The 23,375-nt window shown below is 40.4% G+C and overlaps 1 protein-coding gene across 7 annotated transcripts in view; it reads right to left on the bottom strand.

Moving 5' to 3' along the window:
• The window catches only part of LOC143296095 (ral GTPase-activating protein subunit beta-like), an 87,580-nt gene that overhangs the window by 48,803 nt on the left and 15,402 nt on the right, over positions 1–23,375 (bottom strand). For 6 of the 7 annotated variants that reach the window (XM_076607859.1, XM_076607862.1, XM_076607863.1 and 3 more), the window contains 9 exons: positions 22,309–22,569; positions 19,729–19,875; positions 19,085–19,291; positions 17,336–17,568; positions 14,615–14,760; positions 11,789–11,892; positions 10,722–10,874; positions 8,863–8,964; positions 5,751–5,834 (listed from right to left, as the gene is read on the bottom strand). In XM_076607859.1, the coding sequence (XP_076463974.1) occupies positions 5,751–5,834; positions 8,863–8,964; positions 10,722–10,874; positions 11,789–11,892; positions 14,615–14,760; positions 17,336–17,568; positions 19,085–19,291; positions 19,729–19,875; positions 22,309–22,569 (1,437 nt within the window). The remainder of the gene's footprint in view (positions 1–5,750; positions 5,835–8,862; positions 8,965–10,721; positions 10,875–11,788; positions 11,893–14,614; positions 14,761–17,335; positions 17,569–19,084; positions 19,292–19,728; positions 19,876–22,308; positions 22,570–23,375) is intronic. The other variant, XM_076607865.1, reaches the window with a different exon arrangement.

Below are 23,375 nucleotides of genomic sequence, written 5' to 3'. Positions count from 1 at the left end.
TTATAACACATCAAAGGAGGATACCAACTGGACTGGAGTTTAAAATTTCCGAAAACATTCTAAGCAATGAATAATCATTCAAAATCTTTTCAGTGGCTAATGAAATATTGGAAGAAAAGTCATCAACTACATCTTTAGGAATTAACGGTCTTATGCTCGGACAATGAATGAGTAGATGACTTACAGTTATTTGCTTACCGCATACACATTTTATATTTTTAGAAAATTTTGTACGAAAGGCATTTAAACGAATTCTATACATTAGACTTGTAATTTGTCTTGAATGTGCTGCTGGTGTCAAATTTAGAAAATGTTTGGGATTAGCTGCATTCTTTGTGTTTACACAACATTGGTAATATTGATTATTTGAATCTATAAGTAATTTCTTAAATCGATTTCTAGAGACATTTTCTATACAACTAATGTATTCATGTAGATCTAACTGGATGTCAAGTTGTATTGCGCCTTCGAAATTACGTGCTGCTCTTCTAGCTGCTTGGTCTACCCACTCATTTGAAGATATTCCACAGTGCGAAGGTACCCAACAGAAAGTTAATTTAATGCCCTGTTTTGTCAGTTGGTGAATAATATGTTTTATTTCCATTGTCATCTCTATTCTCTTCTTTGAATTTGGAGATTCTATAGCTTTTAATACTGACTTCGAGTCTACACATAATAGAATTTCACTGACAGTTTTCGGAATGTCTGAAATATAATTTAAGGCCATAAGTATGGCTATAAGTTCAGCTGTGAAAATGGAATATTGTCTACCAATATAGTATAATTTTTCTAATCTAAATGAAGGAATTACAAAAGCCGCTCCTGAATTACCATCTTCTAGAACAGATCCGTCTGTGTATATTTTTAGATAATTAGAATATTGATTTTCTATATGGGAGAGCACTTCAGGTTTTAACAAAAATGGTGACTGGTTCTTGGATAAATCTGTATAATCCATGTCAAAGGTAGCTTTACACTGCTCCCATTCAGGGACTGGTGAAAAAGTAGGTATTTTTGCAATTTGCTTGTCTCTTGATTCCGTAGCACTAATGATATCTGATGCAAATGTATTGTGTGTGTGTGTGTGTGTGTGTGTGTGTGTGTGTGTGTGTGTGTGTGTGTGTGTGTGTGTGTGTCTACAAGGGTGTATGCAAGATTTAAAAAAGAGACTATCCAATTAAAGTTGATAAACTTTTATACTTTGTGTGTGTGTGTGTGTGTGTGTGTGTGCGTGTGTGTGTGTGTGTGTGTGTGCGTGCGTGTGTGTCTGTGCTAAAGTTGATAAACTGTTATACTTTGTGTGTGTGTGTGTGTGTGTGTGTCTACAAGGGTGCATGCAAGATTTAAAAAAGAGACTATCCAAATGTTCTCAGACTTCGACAAAGATGAGTGAGAAAAAAAAAGAAAAAAAAAAAGAAAAGAGAACTGTGATAGGAAGGTTGGGGGTGGGTGGGTGCACAAGAACAAGTTGTTGCCAAACTCTGGATTGAAGTGTCTCTAATTATTACTGAAATGAAAACATAAAAAAGAAAAAGAAAAAAAAAAAGTGTATAGACTGGGAAGAAAAAAGGGAAAAAAAGTCAGTGGTGGTGGTGGTGGTAGTGGTGGTAGAGGAGGAGTGAGAAAAGAAAAAAAACAAAAAAAACTCATCATCTACGATACCACTACATCAGGTCTTGTCATTACTTGATTAACCTCATTCTTATCTGTTCTTTATTTGATCTTATTGGGGGGGGTTTCATCCCCAATATCAGCACTGTTAACCTTAGTCATGTGCAAATCTCCCAAACATAAAAAAAAAATTATGTACATAATAAAAAATCATCAAAACAATGGTGTTTTTTTCAAATATGTTCTTAGACAAATATAAGTTTTTATATTACTGTTTTTCCAGCAATAAAAAAAACACGCTTTGGCAACGTTTTTTCAGCAGTTAATATATTTTTCAGCAATAAGCATACAGTTTGATTCCCCCCTCCCCGAAAAAAAACTATCAATATGTGTTTTTAAACATATCAATATGTGTTTTTAAGCAACAAATGTGATATTTCTAGCAATAAATGTAATATCATTTACAGCGAACAATATATAAGTTGTTGTTTTTTTTATTCAGCAATAAATATATTTCTTTTCAGAATCAATATGAATATTCGTTACAGTGACCAGTCTCCCTGCTAACACACACACACACACACACACACACACACACACACACACACACAGCACAACACCACCCAAGACTCCATGCAAACAAAACACCAAATTCTGTGCTGACTGGTGGGAGGGGAAACACAGCACTGACAACACACCAACTGGGGAACAGTGGGAACACAGAATCATGACAGTGACACAACACACACGATGACAGTTATCCCATGGCACTGATCAAAGATTTGTAATCATCATGCGACAGGGACACAACACACACGATACCAGTTATCCTAGAGCATTGATCAATGATTAATCATCATGTGACAGTGACACAACACACACGATACCAGTTATCCTAGGGCACTGATCAATGATTAACCATCATGTGACAGTGACACAACACACACGATGACAGTTATCCTAGGGCATTGATCAATGATTAATCATCATGTGACAGTGACACAACACACACGATGACAGTTATCCTAGGGCATTGATCAATGATTAACCATCATGTGACAGTGACACAACACACACGATGACAGTTATCCCATGGCACTGATCAATGATTAACCATCATGTGACAGTGACACAACACACACGATACCAGTTATCCTAGGGCATTGATCAATGATTTGTAATCATCATGTGACAGGGACACAACACACACGATACCAGTTATCCTAGGGCATTGATCAATGATTTGTAATCATCATGTGACAGGGACACAACACACACGATACCAGTTATCCTAGGGCACTGATCAATGATTAACCATCATGTGACAGTGACACAACACACACGATGACAGTTATCCTAGGCCATTGATCAATGATTAACCATCATGTGACAGTGACACAACACACACGATGACAGTTATCCTAGGGCACTGATCAATGATTAACCATCATGTGACAGTGACACAACACACACGATACCAGTTATCCTAGGGCACTGATCAATGATTAACCATCATGTGACAGTGACACAACACACACGATACCAGTTATCCTAGGGCATTGATCAATGATTAACCATCATGTGACAGTGACACAACACACACGATACCAGTTATCCTAGGGCATTGATCAATGATTAACCATCATGTGACAGTGACACAACGCACACGATGACAGTTATCCTAGGGCACTGATCAATGATTAACCATCATGTGACAGTGACACAACACACACGATGACAGTTATCCTAAGGCATTGATCAATGATTAATCATCATGTGACAGTGACACAACACACACGATGACAGTTATCCTAGGGCACTGATCAATGATAAAACATCATGTGACAGTGACACAACACACACGATGACAGTTATCCTAGGGCATTGATCAATGATTAATCATCATGTGACAGTGACACAACACACACGATGACAGTTATCCTAGGGCACTGATCAATGATTAATCACCATGTGACAGTGACACAACACACACGATGCCAGTTATCCTAGAGCATTGATCAATGATTAATCATCATGTGACAGTGACACAACACACACGATGACAGTTATCCTAGAGAATTGATCAATGATTAATCATCATGTGACAGTGACACAACACACACGATACCAGTTATCCTAGGGCACTGATCAATGATTAACCATCATGTGACAGTGACACAACACACACGATGACAGTTATCCTAGGGCACTGATCAATGATTAATCATCATGTGACAGTGACACAACACACATGATGACAGTTATCCTAGGGCACTGATCAATGATTAACCATCATGTGACAGTGACACAACACATACGATGACAGTTATCCTAGGGCATTGATCAATGATTAATCACCATGTGACAGTGACACAACACACACGATGACAGTTATCCTAGGGCACTGATCAATGATTAATCATCATGTGACAGTGACACAACACACACGATGACAGTTATCCTAGGGCATTGATCAATGATTAACCATCATGTGACAGTGACACAACACACACGATACCAGTTATCCTAGGGCGTTGATCAATGATTAATCACCATGTGACAGTGACACAACACACACGATACCAGTTATCCTAGGGCACTGATCAATGATTAACCATCATGTGACAGTGACACAACACACACGATGACAGTTATCCTAGGGCATTGATCAATGATTAATCACCATGTGACAGTGACACAACACACACGATAGCAGTTATCCTAGGGCACTGATCGATGATTAACCATCATGTGACAGTGACACAACACACACGACGACAGTTATCCTAGAATACTGATCAATGATGATCTATCAACCATCCGTGCAATATACGTGATGACAATCATCCTGGGGAACTGATTGATGATTGATAATGATCATGTGACAGCGGCACAACACATACGAGGACAGTTATCTTGGGGGAACTGATCAATAAATTATCATCATGCAACAGCAACACAGCACACACAATGACAAGTGTCCTGTGAAAATGATTGATTAATTTGTTATCTTGCCATCAGAAGTTCACCACACGCATGCACTATCCAGTTTTGTTGATCACTTACTCTCATGCTTTTACTTCTGTGTACATCCAGTCAATATTCTAGAACCCAAGTTGCATGATTTCATGATGTACGTCATTCATCTTGATGCTATGTTAGACAGTTATTTCGTGAATTCCTTCTGAGCATGTTGCATGGCGTTGATATAATGTAAAAAAAAACATTAGGAAGTCTCTTCTGCTGTCCATGGGAAAACAACTCACTTTTTTCTTTTAATTTCTATACATCATTTGTGTTCTTTAATTCACACATGTATTTTCATCCCCAACTTCACTTTCTTAAAAAAAAACACATAAGTCACACACACACACACACACACACACACACAAAAAAAAAAAAAAAAAAAAAAAAAAAAAAACACCTGTACATCTCATCACTTTGTAGGTGGGCACCCTCACCCTCACCCCTGGGTCAGGAATCCACAGTCAAAAATTACCAACAAAACCGACAGACATGGAACTGCCTTTCCAGTGAATCAAACACAAACCTGCGCGCTCACTTTGACAACACCCAAAGAACCCTGACTTTGGGGTTAACTCTTTCAGCGCTGTAAGGTTCAGAACCCTCCCTGCCTCAGAATCACTACTTCAGTGCTTCGTCTCTGCAGCACTAAGTATTCAGTGATTTACAAACTCTAAAAATAACAGCAGCACTAAGTATTCAGTGATTTACAAACTCTAAAATAACAGCCTGTCATTGTTTCGAAAATGATCATTCTATATATCATGATCAAAATCACATGAAAAATACATGCAATGGCGCTGGAGCCGTGCTTAGATGGAGGGCGGAATGAGTTAAAATATCATAGGTGCTGCACAGACACAGAACATAGATTTAAAAAATAAATAAATAAAAAACAAAAACAAAACATAAACACATAGAAACATGACGACAAAACGCACAACATCGAAAAAAAGCAGAAGAGAACGCCACCAAAAGAAACAAGGTTCAGTTGCGCACAAATCAAGCCAAAAAAGACCGCAGCAGAGACACGAACAGGCAGAGAACTACAGCTGGTCAGTGGTACTACAACAACTACAGGGCAAGAAGAAGGATGCAAAGCTGCTGCTGGTTACCCAGGTCTCCCAGAGGCATCGACAGGCGATTGGCTGATGTGTCATGAGGACCGGAGTCGGCTGACGATGTGCTAGCCCGCGGTTCTAGCCAATCAAATGTCAACCGTCAAAAAATGGGGGGGGGGTGGGTGGGGGGGGGAGAGAAGAAAAAGAAAAAAGAAAGAAAAAAACACAGCATGAAAACACTGAAAAGATGCGAATGAAAGCAGCATTCTGGAATTTCAATGGTGAAACCAAAAGCGTCTGATGTCAAAACATTTGTAACATTTTCAAGAGTTAGGTCACAGCCTGACACATTTTCTGTTTGTTCTGCCTCTCTTTCAATGCACATCTACCATCTCCTATCATCTACCATCTCCTAAATCCAAATGTTGCTATTTTCATATTGCCTTTTTCGTCCCTTGGTTTGAAGTGGCAGAAAAGATTCTGAAATGAGTGGGAAGCTAGTGAGAATCAATACTAGCAGACTCTGAGTTCATTTTCTTTCTTTCTTTTTTTTTTCTTCTTTTTTTTTCTCTTTTTTTTTTTTGTTAATTGGAATTCAGCAATCAGGAAAAACATTTCCCCGTTATAAAAAAAAAAATATATATATATATAGACATAGAAAGAAATCTCTTTCACGATTATACTGACGTAAAGACGCCTGTGTTTAATGATTGTATTGACAGAAAGAAGTGCACCTTGATACATAAAAAAAATCATCTATGTTATAAAAGAAACTACAATTGACAAAAAGACTAAAGACTGTAATATGCTATGTGTGACACAAAGACTTAAGAATATGATTCTACACGTCACATAGGGACCTTCAAATAAAAATGTGCTGATATATGCCACACAAAGTCTTTTAAAACAATAATATGCTGCTGTATGTGACAGATTCAAGTATGAAATATGCTGCTAAATGTCACACAGAGATTAAAGAGTGAATTGTGCAAACTACGTGTCAGATGACAAATATTTCAGAATTAAATACGCTATTACATATTACTCAAATGACACATACAGTGATACTATACATATAATATACGTCACATGAATGACATACGTGAACAAACGTATGCTGTCATATCACATATGTCACACAGATTTAATAATGAAATTTCCTACTACATGTCACTCAAGAAATGAAATGAAATGAAATTATGGTGCTTAGAGCCACTCAAGATATACACAGATATAAGAATTACATATGCTGTTGCATGTCACATAAACATTTAAGAATTAAACTGCTTGCGTGAGAAGAAATCCAAACAACTTGTAAGCAGTCAAAACATGAAAATCTGTTAGGCGATTCAAAACCTAAATACAACAGGCGCAATAGCCGAATGGTTAAAGCATTGGACTTTCAATCTGAGAGTCCCAGATTCGAATCACGGTTATGGCGCCTGGTGGGTAAAGGGTGGGGATTTTATGATCTCCCAGGTCAACATATGCGCAGACCTGCCAGTGCCTGAACCCCCTTTGTGTATATATGCAAGCAGAAGATCAAATATGCACATTAAAGATACTGTAATCCATGTCAGCGTTCGGTGGGTTATGGAAACAAGAACATACCCAGCATGCACACGCCCGAAAGCGGAGTATGGCTGCCTACATGGCGGGTTAAAAACGGTCATAAAAGCCCACTCGCGTATATACGAGTGAATGTGGGAGTTGCAGCCCACGAGCGCAGAAGAAGAAAACCTAAATACTAGGTCATGAGCACAAAATATGGCAATCCATACATTCCCCTTTAAATATACATCCAGACACACACAAACACACATCTTTACACATGTACAAACACACAGTAATCAGATTAAAACAACAACAACAACAAAAACACAACTGAAACGACTAACTGGTTTATCTTGCATTCTTGACTTTCTATGACAAGTACATAACAGGGCTCACGAATGTTTCCAACTGGAAAGGCATCATTCTCTCTGTGTGTGCGTCTGTGTGTGTGTGTGTGTGTGCTCTTCAGTTTACTGTCTATCTACATATTGTGATTTTAGACAACAAAAACAAACAAAACAAAAAAAAAGCGTGGATGTGTGTACATTCCTGCACGCATCTGTTATACGCATTTCAGCATGCTCATTTTGAAACATACATTGCCAGTTTGACATTCTTCTGATCTTTTTATGCAGACTTTCAAAGCTTCTTCCTTGAGCACTTTATAAGAAATCATATCAGGAGTCAGATTATAGGCTACTTCACCCTTTGGCCTGAATATGTGGAGCGATATGTTTATTTCTTATTCATCTATTTATTTTTTGCTGGTTATGTAGGAGCACATTTGCTAACGTTATAGCTAGCGCCCAAGTTTCTTGTTCTTACTAGTGTCCTCCACGGAGATCTCCGTGTATCCTTATCTCACCATATTCTGTCCCTCTGTTTTGTACTAAAAAAAAAAATTAAATAAAAATTTAAAAAAATCCCTAAATAACTAAAAAACCAATCTCCCTTCAAACTGCTTTGTGTGAGACTGAAGGCAGAACCTACCCAAACAATACACAGTGGGAAAGAAACTGGAAAAGAAGACAGTTTTAAAGTTTGCTCGCAACATGGATTAAGGCCTAGTGTTAGTTAGTCAATCTCCTGGATTACAGCTGGTCTCCAGCAACCCCACCCATCACCTACCCCTCCCCCGCCTCCCATCCACCCACCCCGTTCATCTGGGTTACATATATATCACAGAAATAATACTCACTGAAAGCTTGTGAAAATGAATTTTGGCAATTATTTAAATTTAAAAAAAAATTTTTTTTAAATCATGCTAATCAAATCCAAAACAAAACCTGCATCAGCCACAGTTTCCAAGTAAATAACTATGTAGTTCACCACCTGAAATGCACTCAACCAAATTGTATTTAGAAATACAGTGCTCACACACACACACACACACACACACACACACACACAAGCACACACACACCCATCCCCCCAAACACACACACACACACAGAGTTTTGCTGTGGAGCTGATCAACGTCGGAATAAAAGGAAACCCTATAAACCATCTGGTTGGAGATGAAAACGACAACCCTCCCCACCCCCTGAAAAGCCTCCCAAAACAGCCACCCAAAACAGAACAAAACAAAACAAGGGGTTAACTAATAGCTCACCTGGGTTATTGTCGGAGTCCGAGGCGTCCTGACCAGGCTGAAGATTCATGGACTCTGTTTCCTCACAGGTGGCCAGGTCCTGTACTACCAGCATCAGCCCACCTACATCAGGTGAAAAAAAAAAAAAGAAAGATAAAAAAAAGACATCAGCCCACCTGTATCAGGTTAAAAAAAAAAAAAAAAAAGACCCCCACCACACCTGCACCAGGTGAAAAAAGGACACATCAGCCCACCTGCACCAGATGAAAAAAGGACACATCAGCCCACCTGCACCAGGTAAAAAAAGGACACATCAGCCCACCTGCACCAGGTAAAAAAAAGGACACATCAGCCCACAGCCCACCTGCACCAGAAGAAAAAAGGACACATCAGCCCACCTGCACCAGATGAAAAAAGGACACATCAGCCCACCTGCACCAGATGAAAAAAGGACACATCAGCCCACCTGCACCAGGTGAAAAAAAGGACACATCAGCCCACCTGCACCAGATGAAAAAAGGACACATCAGCCCACCTGCACCAGATGAAAAAAGGACACATCAGCCCACCTGCACCAAAGACACCTCAGCTCACCTGAAAGGTCAGGTGATAAAAAGACACAACAGCCCACCTGTATAGTCAGGTGGAAAAAAAAAAAACACATCAGCTCACCGGTACACTCAGGTGAAAAAAAAGACACATTAACCCACCTGTACACTTGGGTGTAAAAAAACAACAACCCATCAGCCCACCTGCATTAGGTGAAAAAAAAGACACATCAGCCCACCTGTATACTCAGGTGAAAAAAAGACACATCAGCCCACCTGCATTAGGTGAAGAAAAAGACACATCAGCCGACCTGTATACTCAGGTAAAAAAAGACACATCAGCCTTCCTGCATCAGGTGCAAAAAAAAAAAGACACCTCAGCCCACCTGTACTGAGGTAAACAAGACATTTAGCCCACCTGCGCTCAGGTAAAAAGACACATCAGTCCACCAGTATTCACTTTAAAAAAAAAAAAAAAATAAAAACCCCATTAACCAACCTACGCTCAGGTACAAAAAGACACTTCAGCTAACCTGCATTTTCAGGTAAAAAAAGAAAGAAAGAAAGAAAAAAAAAAAGGCACATCAGTGCACCTGCATACAGGTTAATTACCATACAATATTAACACAAATCATTTTGCTGTGTGTTATGGTTTCCTTCATGTAGTGTGTGGCAGTGTAGAGTGTATATGTGTGTGCATTTGTGTGTGTGCATGTATAGTGTGTGTGCGTGTAGTGTGTGTGCGTGTGTGTGTGTGTGTGTGTGTGTGTGTGTGTGTATGCATGTGTAGTGTATTGTAGTGTATTGTAGTATGTGTGAGTGTGTGTGTGTGTGTGTGTGTGTATCCATGCATGTGTAGTGTATTGTAGTGTACTGTAGTATGTGTGAGTGTGTGTGTGTGTATGTATGTGTGTATGTATGTGTGTGTGAGTGTGTGTAGTGGTGTGTGTGCGTTTAGGGTTTGTGCGTTTATAATGGAAAAACACCCAAAACACACACACACACACACACACACACACACTACACATGCACACACTCCAGAGATACATACTACACAGACACAGATACACACACACTAACACATACACACTCCACAGATACACATGCACACACTCCACAGATACACATTCGCACACTCCACACATACATACTACACAGACACAGAAACACACATACACACACACTACACATGCACATACTCCACAGACACATACTACACAGACACACAAACATGCACACACACACAACACACAACAAACACGCCCACCCCCCTGCCCTGGCCCCCCTCATTCTCCACTCACACACACACACACACACACGACACAAACCGACCGAGCAGCATCTGGGTATTGGCGGGGTCCGTCTCGTTGGTGAGGGCGATGCGCAGGAGGTCAATGATGCGGTTCTTCAGCGACAGGAAGGACGTGGGGTGGTGGTCCCTGCTCACACTGCTGGAACTGCTCGTGGTCGTCGTGGACAGAATGTCTGTTACACAGCCAGAACAGGGATTGAACAGGACAATAAAATATGATAATGATGATGATGATCATGAAGATGATAATAATAATAATGATGATAATGATAATAATAATAATGATGATGATGATGACAGAACGGAGGTGGGGTGCTGCTTGACCCACCTGTGGTCGTCGTGGACAGAATGTCTGCTCCCAACCAGAACCATAAATGGACAGATGCAATAGCTGAGTGGTTAAAGCATTGGACTTTCAATCTCTGGGGCTTGGGTTCGAATCTCGGTAATAGTGCCTGGTGGGTTAAGGGTGGAGATTTTTCTGATCTCCCAGGTCAACATATGTGCAGACATGCTTGTGTCTGAACCCCCTTCGTGTGTATCCACAAGCAGAAGATCAAATATGCACGTTAAAGATCTTGTAATCCATGTCAGCAATTTGTGGAGTTATGGAAACAAGAACATACCCAGCATGCACATTCCTGAAAACGGAGTGTGGCTGCCTACATGGTGGGGGTAAAAACTGTAATACATGTAAAAGCCCCCTCATGTACATACAAGTAAATGTGGGAGTTGCAGCCCACGAACGAAGAAGAATGAGAATGAAATCAATAAATAAACAAATGAATTTAGAAAAATAAAACATTCAAAGATTTTTTTTTTTAATAAAAATAAAATAATAATAGTACATTTACATAGCGCTTTCAAACCACTCAACACAATATTGATTTAACTTTCCCCCCATGACCGACTTTGAAGTGAACCGGTCCACTGTGTTGTTTTGATAAGAACCGAATCGTGTGACCAACAGCGTCAAGCCAGAAATATCTGGCGCTGGGGGAAAGTTTTTTTTCATGCAGAAACTTGGCAGCGAGAGAGTTAAAACAGAATCACTCCTCCTCCCGCTAAACCAAAGAATGTCCCTGACCTTTAATCTCCAGGTCCTTGAAGTGAAGAGGCAGACAGAGCATGGACAGGAGAAGATGCACACAGGCCTTCCTCAGCTCGACGTAGGAGATGTGCTCGCTCATTCTGCAATGGTAAAAACATCACGTTTTGTCACTGGCACCAAAACTTTCACTCAACTTACTCATTCTGCAATGGTAAAAACATCACGTTTTGTCACCGGCACCAAAACTTTCACTCAACTTACTCATTCTGCAATGGTAAAAACATCACGTTTTGTCACCATCACCAAAACTCTCCCTCAACCCACTCTTTATGCACAGATCAAAACATCACACACTGTCACCGTCACCAAAACTCTCCCTCAACTCAATCTTTATGCACAGGTAAAAACATCACACTTGTCACCGTCACCAAATCTTTCACTCAAACCACTCTTTATGCACAGGTAAAAACATTACACTTTGTCACCAAAACTTTCACTCAAGTTATTCATTCTGCACAGGTAAAAATAACACATTTTATCACTAAAACATTTACTCAAATTACTCATTCTGAATGGGTAAAAACATCCCACTTTGTCACAGTCACCAAAACTCTCCCTTAACCCACTCTTTATGCACAGGTAAAAAAAAATTCACACTTTGTCACTGTCACCAAAACTTTCACTCAAGCCACTCTTTATGAACAGGTAAAAACATCACATTTTGTCACCTAAACTTTCACTAAAGTAACTCATTATGCACAGGTAAAAATAACACACCTTGTCACTAAAACATTCACTTAAATTACTCATTCTGCATAGGTAAAAACATCACACTTTGTCACTGTCACCAAAACTCTCCCTCAACCCAATCTTTATGCACAGGTAAAAACATCACACTTTGTCACCTAAACTTTCACTCAAGTAACTCATTCTGCACAGGTAAAAATAACACACCTTGTCACTAAAACATTTACTCAAATTACTCATTCTCAATGGGTAAAAACATCACACTTTGTCACTGTCACCAAAAACTTTCACTCAACTTACTCAACCTGCACGGGTAAAAAAAAAAAAAAAAAAAAAAAAAAATCACACTTTGTGAATGTCAACAAACTTTCACTACACTTACTCATTCTGCACAGGTAAAAACATCACATTTGGATGTAAAGATTATCTGACTTAAAATCCTTCTAAAAAGCAAGAAAACGAACAAAGCAACAGCCGCCATGGGACAGCACTGACTTGAACAATAAAACAACAGTTGCGATGTGGGCTGTGCTGACTTGAATTTAGGACTGTTGAACAGAAGACAAATTTTTGTTGTAACACACTGCTGTTTCAAGCCAGCAGATTAAGACTGTGGTTCACTGTTTTGAAAGCATTGTGAGGGGGGTCCTGACAATAACATCCAGAAATAATCACACAGACTGCGACTGGCTCAACACAAAAGCTTTCTGACTGGTGACTACTGAGACACACCAAGTTTAAAACAGAACAATGAAAAATCCTGAAATGATGCTGATGTATATATATTTACATCATGAGGCACTGAAGAGGTTAAACTCAGGACTGATGAACAGAAAACAAACAAAGCAACAGCCACCATGTGACAGCACTGACTTGAACTTAGGACTGATGAACAGAAAGCAAACAAAGCAACAGCCGCCATGTGACAGCACTGACTTGAACTTAGAACTGATGAACAGAAAGCAAACAAAGCAACAGCCACCATGTGACAGCACTGACTTGAACTTAGGACTGATGAACAGAAAGCAAACAAAGCAATAGCCGCCATGTGACGGCACTGACTTGAACTTAGGACTGATGAACAGAAAGCAAACAAAGCAACAGCCGCCATGTGACAGCACTGACTTGAACTTAGGACTGATGAACAGAAAGCAAACAAAGCAATAGCCGCCATGTGACAGCATTGATCTGAACTTAGGGCTGATGAACAGAAAGCAAACAAAGCAACAGCCACCATGTGAAGGCACTGACTTGAACTTAGGACTGATGAACAGAAAGCAAACAAATAGCCGCCATGTGACAGCACTGATTTGAACATAGGACTGATGAACAGAAAGCAAACAAAGCAACTGCCGCCATGTGACAGCACTGACTTGAACTTAGGACTGATGAACAGAAAGCAAACAAAGCAACTGCCGCCATGTGAAGGCACTGACGTGAACTTAGGACTGATGAACAAAAAACAAAGCAACAGCCACCATGTGACAGCACTGACGTGAACTTAGGACTGATGAACAGAAAGCAAACAAAGCAATAGCCGCCATGTGACAGCACTGACTTGAACTTAGGACTGATGAACAGAAAACAAAGCAACAGCCGCCATGTGACAGCACTGACTTGAACTTTGGACTGATGAACAGAAAACAAAGCAATAGCCGCCATGTGACAGCACTGACTTGAACTTTGGACTGATGAACAGAAAACAAAGCAATAGCCGCCATGTGACAGCACTGACTTGAATCAGGACTGTTGAACAGAAAACAAAGCAATAGCCGCCATGTGACGGCACTGACTTGAACTTAGGACTGATGAAGAGAAAACAAACAAAGCAACAGTTGCACTGACTTGAATCAGGACTGATGAAGAGAAAACAAACAAAGCAACAGTTGCACTGACTTGAACTTAGGACTGATGAACAGAAAGCAAACAAAGCAACAGCTGCCATGTGACAGCACTGACTTGAACTTAGAATTGATGAACAGAAAGCAAACAAAGAAATAGCCGCCATGTAATGGCACTGACTTGAACTCAGGACTGACGAACAGAAAACAAACAAAGCAACAGCCGCCATGTGACAGCACTGACTTGAACAAACAAAGCAACAGTTGCACTGACTTGAACTCTGGGCTGGTGGAGCTGAGCACCAGCTCCAGGGCCTTCAGGATGTATGGTGTCAGGATTTGAACCCCGGCCAGGTCTGTCCGCAGCAGGTCGCACGAGTTGAACAGGATGCTCGTCAGCACCTCCCCGCTGATCTCCGGCTGCCAACAAAATATATAACGATAATTAATAATAGTAATGTATGATAGTCAATCATGTCTGACTAGGACCATCAGAACACCAGAAGAGGCAACTGCCGTCCGGACTATCTGGGCTGGAATTTGATTACTGTGGAGAAGAGTGTCTTGCCCAAGAAACACCCCCACTCTCTCGGCCAGGAGAGTTTTAGGACAGTCTGTGTTAGGATGGTTCCCAAGGGCCAACTTGCCCCCAAGGCTGCAGCACTGAGAGCCAGTGCAACCTTGCCTCCTGATTTGAGTGTCATCATCCTTCACAAAAAAAAAAAAAAAAGCTGTTAAATGACTTCCCACTGTAATGGAGAAACCATTAATCATGCAGCTCTCACTTTACTGTTGGCACAAATGTTAGCACATGTCCATCTGTGATATAAGCTCAGAGCTGGGCCTACTTATATTAATAATGAGCACTAATTCGGCGCTTTTTTTTTTCTCAAACAGAGTTCCAATGCTTTGCATTAACGATAAATGACAAAATAACAAAACATTTCACACAAACTTCAAACAGACACCATGACACAACTTGTCCAACTCACTCTCTCTCTCTCTCTCTCTCTCTCTCTCTCTCTCTCTAACACATACACACACACACTCACATATACACAGAACATGGATGGGATATAGTTTCAAACTGTGGTGGACAAAGATATCAGCACCACTTAAACAGAAGGGTCTTCAGAGAAGATTTGAAAAAGGCTGTGGAAATGGAACGTCTGACGCTAAATGGAATTATGGCTATATATAAGAATAAAGCATCAATTTATTTTCTGTTTCCACTTCAGCATTTGAACTGTGATACAAGCACTGTAAAAATGCCTCTGGTGGGCCCCTAATACAGGTTTTGTTGTTATGAAGCCCTGATGAAACAGATTCTGTTGTTATGAAGCCCTGATGAAACAGATTCTGTTGTTATGAAACAGGTTTTGTTGTTATGAAGCCCTGATGAAACAGATTCTGTAGTTATGAAACAGGTTTTGTTGTTATGAAGCCCTGATGAAACAGATTCTGTTGTTATGAAACATGTTTTGTTGTTACGAAGCCCTGATGAAACAGATTCTGTTGTTATGAAACATGTTTTGTTGTTACGAAGCCCTGATGAAACAGATTCTGTTGTTATGAAACATGTTTTGTTGTTACGAAGCCCTGATGAAACAGATTTTGTTGTTATGAAACATGTTTTGTTGTTACGAAGCCCTGATGAAACAGATTCTGTTGTTATGAAACATGTTTTGTTGTTACGAAGCCCTGATGAAACAGATTTTGTTGTTATGAAACAATGTTTTGTTGTTATTTAGCCCTGATGAAACAAGTTTTGTTGTTATAAAACAGGTTTTGTTGTTATTTAGCCCTGATGAAACAAGTTTTGTTGTTACGAAGACCTGTTGAAACAGATGTTGTTATGAAGCCCTGATTAAACAAGTTTTATTGCTATGAAGCCCTGATGAAACAGGTCTTGTTGTTACGAAGCCCTGATGAAACAGATTTTGTTGTTATGAAACAGGTTTTGCTGTTATTTAGCCCTGATGAAACAAGTTTTGTTGCTATAAATCCCTGATGAAACACGTTTTGTTGCTATAAATCCCTGATGAAACAAGTTTTGTTGTTACAAAGCCCTGATGAAACTGGTTTTGTTGCTACAAAATAAGGCCAAATGAATACGCTTAATAGCCAAAAAAAAGCGTAAGACGAGACAGAGCGTAAACCTGACAAGATGGCGTGGAGACCCTTGGCCAAAGGAATGATTCAGCGCTTATAGCTTTTAGAGGTGTTTGATTGACTAAGAGCAGACCGGGCAAGACCGCTAGTCTTTTCACTGTTAGCCGCGCGAAATTTGGCCAAGCAGAGCAAACCCATAGGCCTAGTTTGCATCAGTTTGACATGGTACATATTTGTTGCTATGAAGCCCTGATGAAACAGGTTTTGTTGTTACGAAGCCCTGATGAAACAGGTTTTGTTGTTATAAAGCCCTGGTGAAACAAGTTATTTTTGTTATGAAGCCAACTTATTGCTTCTGAAATTCAGTATCAGAGTGGTCTCAAAATGACGTGAAAGACATGAAGTGTTGGTCAAATCACTCAAAGGAACAAAAACTAAAATGCACATCACTTCATGCTGTAAGAACAAAAAGCTAGGCTGTGTAATCCCAATACTCTTTTAATGTAGTCTAAATACCCTGAAAGTACCATACACTGCAATTCTAATCATTACAACTGTTTGCCAGAATATACACGTTTCATCAATTTAGTCTGACTTCAAAGTGCAATAAAGACAACAGCAGATTGTGCATGTGTGTGTGTGTTTTCTTTTTTTTTTCTTCTTCTTCTTTTTCTTTCCATTTTTCTTTCAATTGATAAATATGACTTACAGGTATACCTTTAAGCTGTTGCGAGACAAAAAAAAAGGAAGAAAAAAAAAAGCCGGGATCAAATCAAACAGGAGTACCGAACATGCGAAGCAGTCACTATTCATCCCCCCCGCACCCCCCCTATGCCCCCACCCTGCCTCCTCACAACCTCCCTCAACCTGAAACCAAACCCACCTCCGTCGTCTGAAGCCCGTAGTACATGACCAGGTAAAACCTGGAGTAGTACACAGGCAGGATGTCCTCCCGCGTCTTGTGCGCGCAGAAGATCCGGCAGAGGGCGCCACAGGCCTCCGCACGCCCCGCCTCGTAAGTGTTGTCGCCCTCGGTGGGGTGGTAGGCGTGCAGGTCCATGGAGAGCGAGTGCTGCTTGGATTCGATGAAGGAGCTGGTGCGGCGCTCCTTCGACACTGAGGCAATATCAAGGCCTGTCAGTTCTCGGTCGCCCCACTGCTGAAAAGCTGTTTGTTCTAGCGTCATCGCCTTGACTGATGTAACTTTATTTTTTGCGTTAAAGGTTATGAAAAGTTGTTTGTTCTAGCGTCATCGCCTTGACTGTTGTAACTTTATTTTTTGTGTTAGGGGTTATGAAAAGTTGTTTGTTTCAGTGTCATTGCCTTGACTGATGTGTGTGTGTGTGTGTGTGTGTGTGTGTGTGTGTGTGTGTGTGATAGATTGTGAAAAGCTGTTCATTTTAGCGTCATCCCCTTGACTCAACGAATTTCAATTTTGTGTTAAAAGTTATGAAAAGCTGTTCTAGCATCATCGCCTTAACTCAAGGAATTTCAATGTCAAAGGTTATGAAAAGCTGTTCGTTCTAATACCATCGCCTTGACTCAAGGAATTTCAATTTGTCATCACCTTGAATAATGTAACTTCAGTTTTGTGTTCAAGGTTATGAAAACCTGTTCGTTCTAGTGTCATTGCCTTGACTAATGTAATTTCAATTCTATGTTAAAGGTTATGAAAAGCTGTTCGTTTCAGTGTCGTCACCTTGACTGATGTGATTTCAATTCTATGTTAAAATTTTAAAAGATCTTTATGAGAACAGAATTTTTTCGAAAAAGAAATAGATGCATGTTTTTACCATGTTGATTTTGTGTATAAAGTGAAATACGAAAACATGGATAATTTTCAGTTTTGTGCACTGTATACAAAGAAAATCAACTTAATTTCTTCTATTTAAGTATTTGGTTCCCTTAAATCAAGAATGAACATGCCATTGTCATCAAAATCAGCATCATCATCATAATCATTATTACAATTACCGGTATTATTCATATTACTATTATCATTATTATTACATTATCATCATATTATTAGCATCATGATTATGATTATTACTATCATTCTCCTTATGATGATGATGAGGATTATCATTATTACTATAATCATTATCTTTTTTATGTATGATAGTCAGTCATGTCCGACTATGACCATCAGAACAGCAGAGAAGGCAACTGCTGTCCTAACTATCTGGGCTAGAATTTGATTATAGTGGAGAGTGTCTTGCCCAAGATACATCTGCCCACTCTCTCGGCTGAGGTTTTAGGACAGTCGGCGTTGGGAAGGTTCCCAATGGTCAACTAGCACCCCCCAAGGCTGCAGCACTAAGAACCAGCACAGTCCTGCCTCCTAGTTTGAAGAGTCACAGTCCTTAACAAAACAAGACCAAGCTGTAAATGACTTCCCACTGCAATGGAGAAACCACTGACTTCTTCTTCTTCTGCGTTCGTGGGCTGCAACTCCCATGTTCACTCGCATGTACACGAGTGGGTTTTTACGTGTATGACCATTTTTACCCCGCCATGTAGGCAGCCATACTCCGCTTTCGGGGGTGAAATGTAAGCAAATGTCAATCTGTGATATAAGCTGAGTGTTGATTATCATCATTATCACAAAAACACTCGGCGATACACCAGCTACCTGGAGCAGCATGGGAGGGGTGGAGCTTCACGCCGGCCAGAGCAGCGTCAAAGAGCCAGGCTCCAAACAGGTGCAGGATGCTGTTGCACTGCGGCCGGGTGGGGGCAAAGGGGAAGCGACTCTCCAGCGACAGCTTGCCCACAGGCTGGTTGACAGGGGGCGGGGCCCCGGCCGTCACCTTGGCGGCCTGCGACGCCTTGGAGGACACTGCAGTCATAACGATAATAATGAAAAGAATGATAAGAATAATAATAATGTTATTAATAATAATAATAATGAAAATAATGACAATAAGTAGATGAAGAAGAGGAAGAATATAAAGAAAAAGAAAAGAAGCTGAAGAAGAAGAAGAAGATATCAATAATGATAATAATATCAAAAATGAATGATGACAAAAAGTAGAAGACAAACAAGGAGGAGAAGAAGAAGAAGAAGAAGAAGAAGAAGAAGACAAGGAAGAAGAAGGATAAGGAGGAGAAGAAAAAGCAGAAGAAGAAGCAGAGGATTCCCCCATGTATGGGGGAATCTAAATGAGCGGCGTGGGAGTAATGCCACTGAAATGGTGCAGATCATGGGGCAGCAAAAAAAAAGGAGGATGAGGAAGAAGAGTTTGGTTCTAAAGATTGAACTCGATAAAGGAGTACCTTTGGCAGTGAGGGAGCCGGTGAGCACGGACATAGGCTTGGCGGGCTTCCGTTGCCCAGGAGGGGTAGAGGGGGTGGCGGCAGGGGGGTGGCGTGAGGCGGGCTGCGCGGTCGACATCAGATTCTCCTTCAGATCTTGCGGCAAACCTGCGGTGGTGATGGATAATACCATGACCATATGTGCTTTGTTTTGTCTTAAGAAAAAGCAAGCAAACCAATCTTTGAAGAGGTGAAAAGGATTTCACTGGAGACGTGAAAAAAACCCGCTGGGGTTTTCTTCCTCTCTCTCTCTCTTTCATTTTTCGTGTGTTTCTACTAACCCAATTTAATTCATTTTCAAACACACTTGCGACACTGAATAATCATCAAAACTGATGGCACAGTGTTTTCAATTCTGGTTCAAATGATTCTTTTTTTTTCTTCTTTTTTTTTCTTTGTCGTCTTGTTACATGTTTAGTGAGCACAGAAAATAATGTAACTCAACTCCTGCTTTTGTAAACATGAGAAACTGACAAAAAAAACAATGACACAAAATGACTGTAAATAAATTGTAATGTTTTGTTTTCTCAAGAAAATAACTGAATGTGGAAAAACAGGAAACTGATGAACCAGATGATAGAAATGTCATAATATACAGAAAACGTTTCACTGCTGCTATGGGAACACCATCAATAAATAAACATTAATCACCCCCCCCCCCCCCCCCAAAAAAAAAAACCTCATTAACTCTTCTGATTTTCTGTGTGGAAAACACTCTCCTGCAGCAAGTATTTCAGACACGACACTCTCAGTCACAGGCTTCCGTCCATGTCAAAACAACACAACGGACCTGTTCACTTCAAACTGGGTCAGGGAGCAAAGGTTAGTCATTGTTCTATTGGGGGGGAAACAAACACATCTACAAAGTACTTTAACATTAATGGATAAGAACCCCCAACTCAAACACACCTAAAAGGATTTTAACCATAATGGATACTCAACTCAACACAGAACTCAAACAAACCCCAAAAGTTTAACCATGACAGACACCCCAAAAAGACCCCTGCCCCCCCCCCCCCACCCCCCTCCTCCCCTAAAAAAAACACCCAAATGCATTAACTCTTTCACCACCAAGTTTCTGTGCGAAAAACAGCACCAAATATTTAAGAAACACTGCTTTCAGTGACAGGCTTTGGTTCATGTAATAAACACAAAGAACTCGTTCACTTCAAACTGGGTCAGGAAGCAAAGGTTACAGTTCTTGTTCTATTGGTGGGAAACTGGCTGCATCTGTTGAGCTTTGTTACAATGTAAACAAGAAAGGCAAGACCTTCAAGACTCACTTGTGATACACTTAAAGAAAAAAAATTGTTTGATAAAAACATAAAAATTAAATTGTTAAAATGTGTTTTCTATTCGTTATTATGAACATATAAAGCTTAGGGTTAAAAAAATAAAAAGGCTCAAAACAGATTTCAACCATGGATGTCCGGGTCGAGAACAATTGGTTTTATCCACTAGGCTAATGTGGGTTCAAAGGTTAGGTTCAATAATTATTATCTGAGCATGTTTTTTTTAGCGGAATAAATTGACAATGGTAATCAAAGTGATAACACTGTTTAAATCATGTTATTTTGGTATATCTCTGGCATTTAAGAATTTCTTTCTAGCCCGAGGTAAAGGAGATGTTCCCATCGTCTCAAACACACTGCAATATGTTTCCCTTTTTTTTTTAAATATAGATCTGCAGAGATCCATGTTCTTTACACTCACTGGGAAACTATGACACGGTCCATTCAATTTCTCTTTTCTGTTTATTCTAGTTAACACAGTATCCACTCTAAACATCTATGTGCAATAAACACATCAATGATTATTCAAGAAATTCTTTTAATTCGGTGGTGAAGGAGACGTTGCCAATGCCTCAGGCTTTGCAACATGTTTTGTCAAGATCTGTGCAGACCAGTCTAGACAATGCTGACCTCGACTCAGTGAAACGGTTGATTCAAATTTTCTTTTATGTTCATTCTAGTTAAATTCAGTGTCCAATTTAGAATATTAATATGCAGTAAACATGACAATAATATAGTAAGTGTAACTGTTTGTGTTCTGTCCAGACACTGTATTTCTTTGCTTTTAATTGTGAACAAGAAAAACCAGGTCAAGGCGTCTTACCAAACATTGTCTTCATTCGGACAGCTGCAAAGGGGTAACAGTGTTTTCGGAATCCGGATTGAGCATCAATGAAATGAACCGTTAATAGTTCGGAAATACGGCTAAATTCAGGACATGTACAACCTTTTATTAGTATTACTGTGAAAATTTTTTTCCTACTATGTTTAAGCCAAATTTAATATTGGCAGACGAAGTATTACCAGAGAAAATGGCAATGTAGAAGTTTACCACACACACACACACACACACACACACAGACAACCAAACACTGGGGTTATAACACAGGCTCACTTTGTTTACACACGTGAGTCAAAAAATAGTCTTATCAATGTCAGCAAGAGTCGCCTATGGCGGTGCACTGTCCAGTCAACTAAAGTCACCTATGGTGGTGAAAGAGTCAACTTCAACAAACAACTCGGGACGGACCAAGAAAAGCGTTGACCATGATGGACACGCCCCGCATGGCCCTGAAGAAGATAAGGGGCAGCTTCAGCAGGCACTCGTGCTGACTGGGATCCAGCACCGCCTCGTTGGTCAGCGCATGCTGCAGGAAGCGTGGCGTGTTCGAGACCACGGCTGGCCGGCTGAGGTCCACGGGGTTCTGGATGATGTGCAGGAAGCGGAACCAGGCCTGGGTCACGCACTCCTCGGACATCTCCGCCGGGATCATCTGGCTGTCCTCGTCCACTGTGTGTGGTGTGGTGGAGAGTAGTTTGTGTGTTGTGTGTGTGTGTGTGTGTGTGTGTGTGTGTAGTGAAGGAAAGAAAGAAAGAAAAAAAATCAAAGCAATGAGAAAGATTGTCACTGATTTGCTGGTTTTATTCTCTTAAGAATGTGTGCGCGCGCACGCGCACACACACACACACACACACACAAAAAAAAAAGGGTGGGGTGTTGTCTGCAGCTTTTTAACTTACGGACAAAAACAGGCTGGAAAAAGTCATTAGGAAAGCGGGTGGGGTGGTGGGTATAAGACAAGACACCTTTAGCAACACACACACTAGAAAACTGACTGACAGACTAATAACAATTTTGACAGATGAAACACACCCACTACATAATGACATTAGTAGCAGAAGGTCAGACACATGGCAGGTTCAGAGCTCCACACACAAGAACATCTCGCTACATTCATTCATTCATTCCTACAGCCATTCGCACACACAATCAGAACATCCTGTACATTCACTCACAGGACTGTGAAACAAATCAACCCCTCCCTCTCCCCGCCCCCACCCACACAGCAACAACTGAACTTCACCAGCAGGTGAGTGCACGGGAGCAGACATTATGCATGCATGTGGGACTGAGTGGGTGAGCATGGGCAAGCGTTTCTTTGTGTGTGATCGGAAGTGGTTGCCTTTTTCTAATTAAAAAAAAAAAAAAAAAAAAGGATTTCATGTATCTTAATGTATTGATTTTATTGGCGGGACGTATGTTGTGTGCATAAGTACGTGCATACATGTATCTCAATGTACTGATTTTATTGGCCT

The sequence above is a fragment of the Babylonia areolata genome, chromosome 21, assembly GCF_041734735.1.
Source record: "Babylonia areolata isolate BAREFJ2019XMU chromosome 21, ASM4173473v1, whole genome shotgun sequence".
Lineage (NCBI taxonomy): Eukaryota > Metazoa > Mollusca > Gastropoda > Neogastropoda > Buccinidae > Babylonia > Babylonia areolata.
Note: the sequence above shows the minus strand (reverse complement) of the source record. Positions and strands in the feature narration are given on the sequence as shown.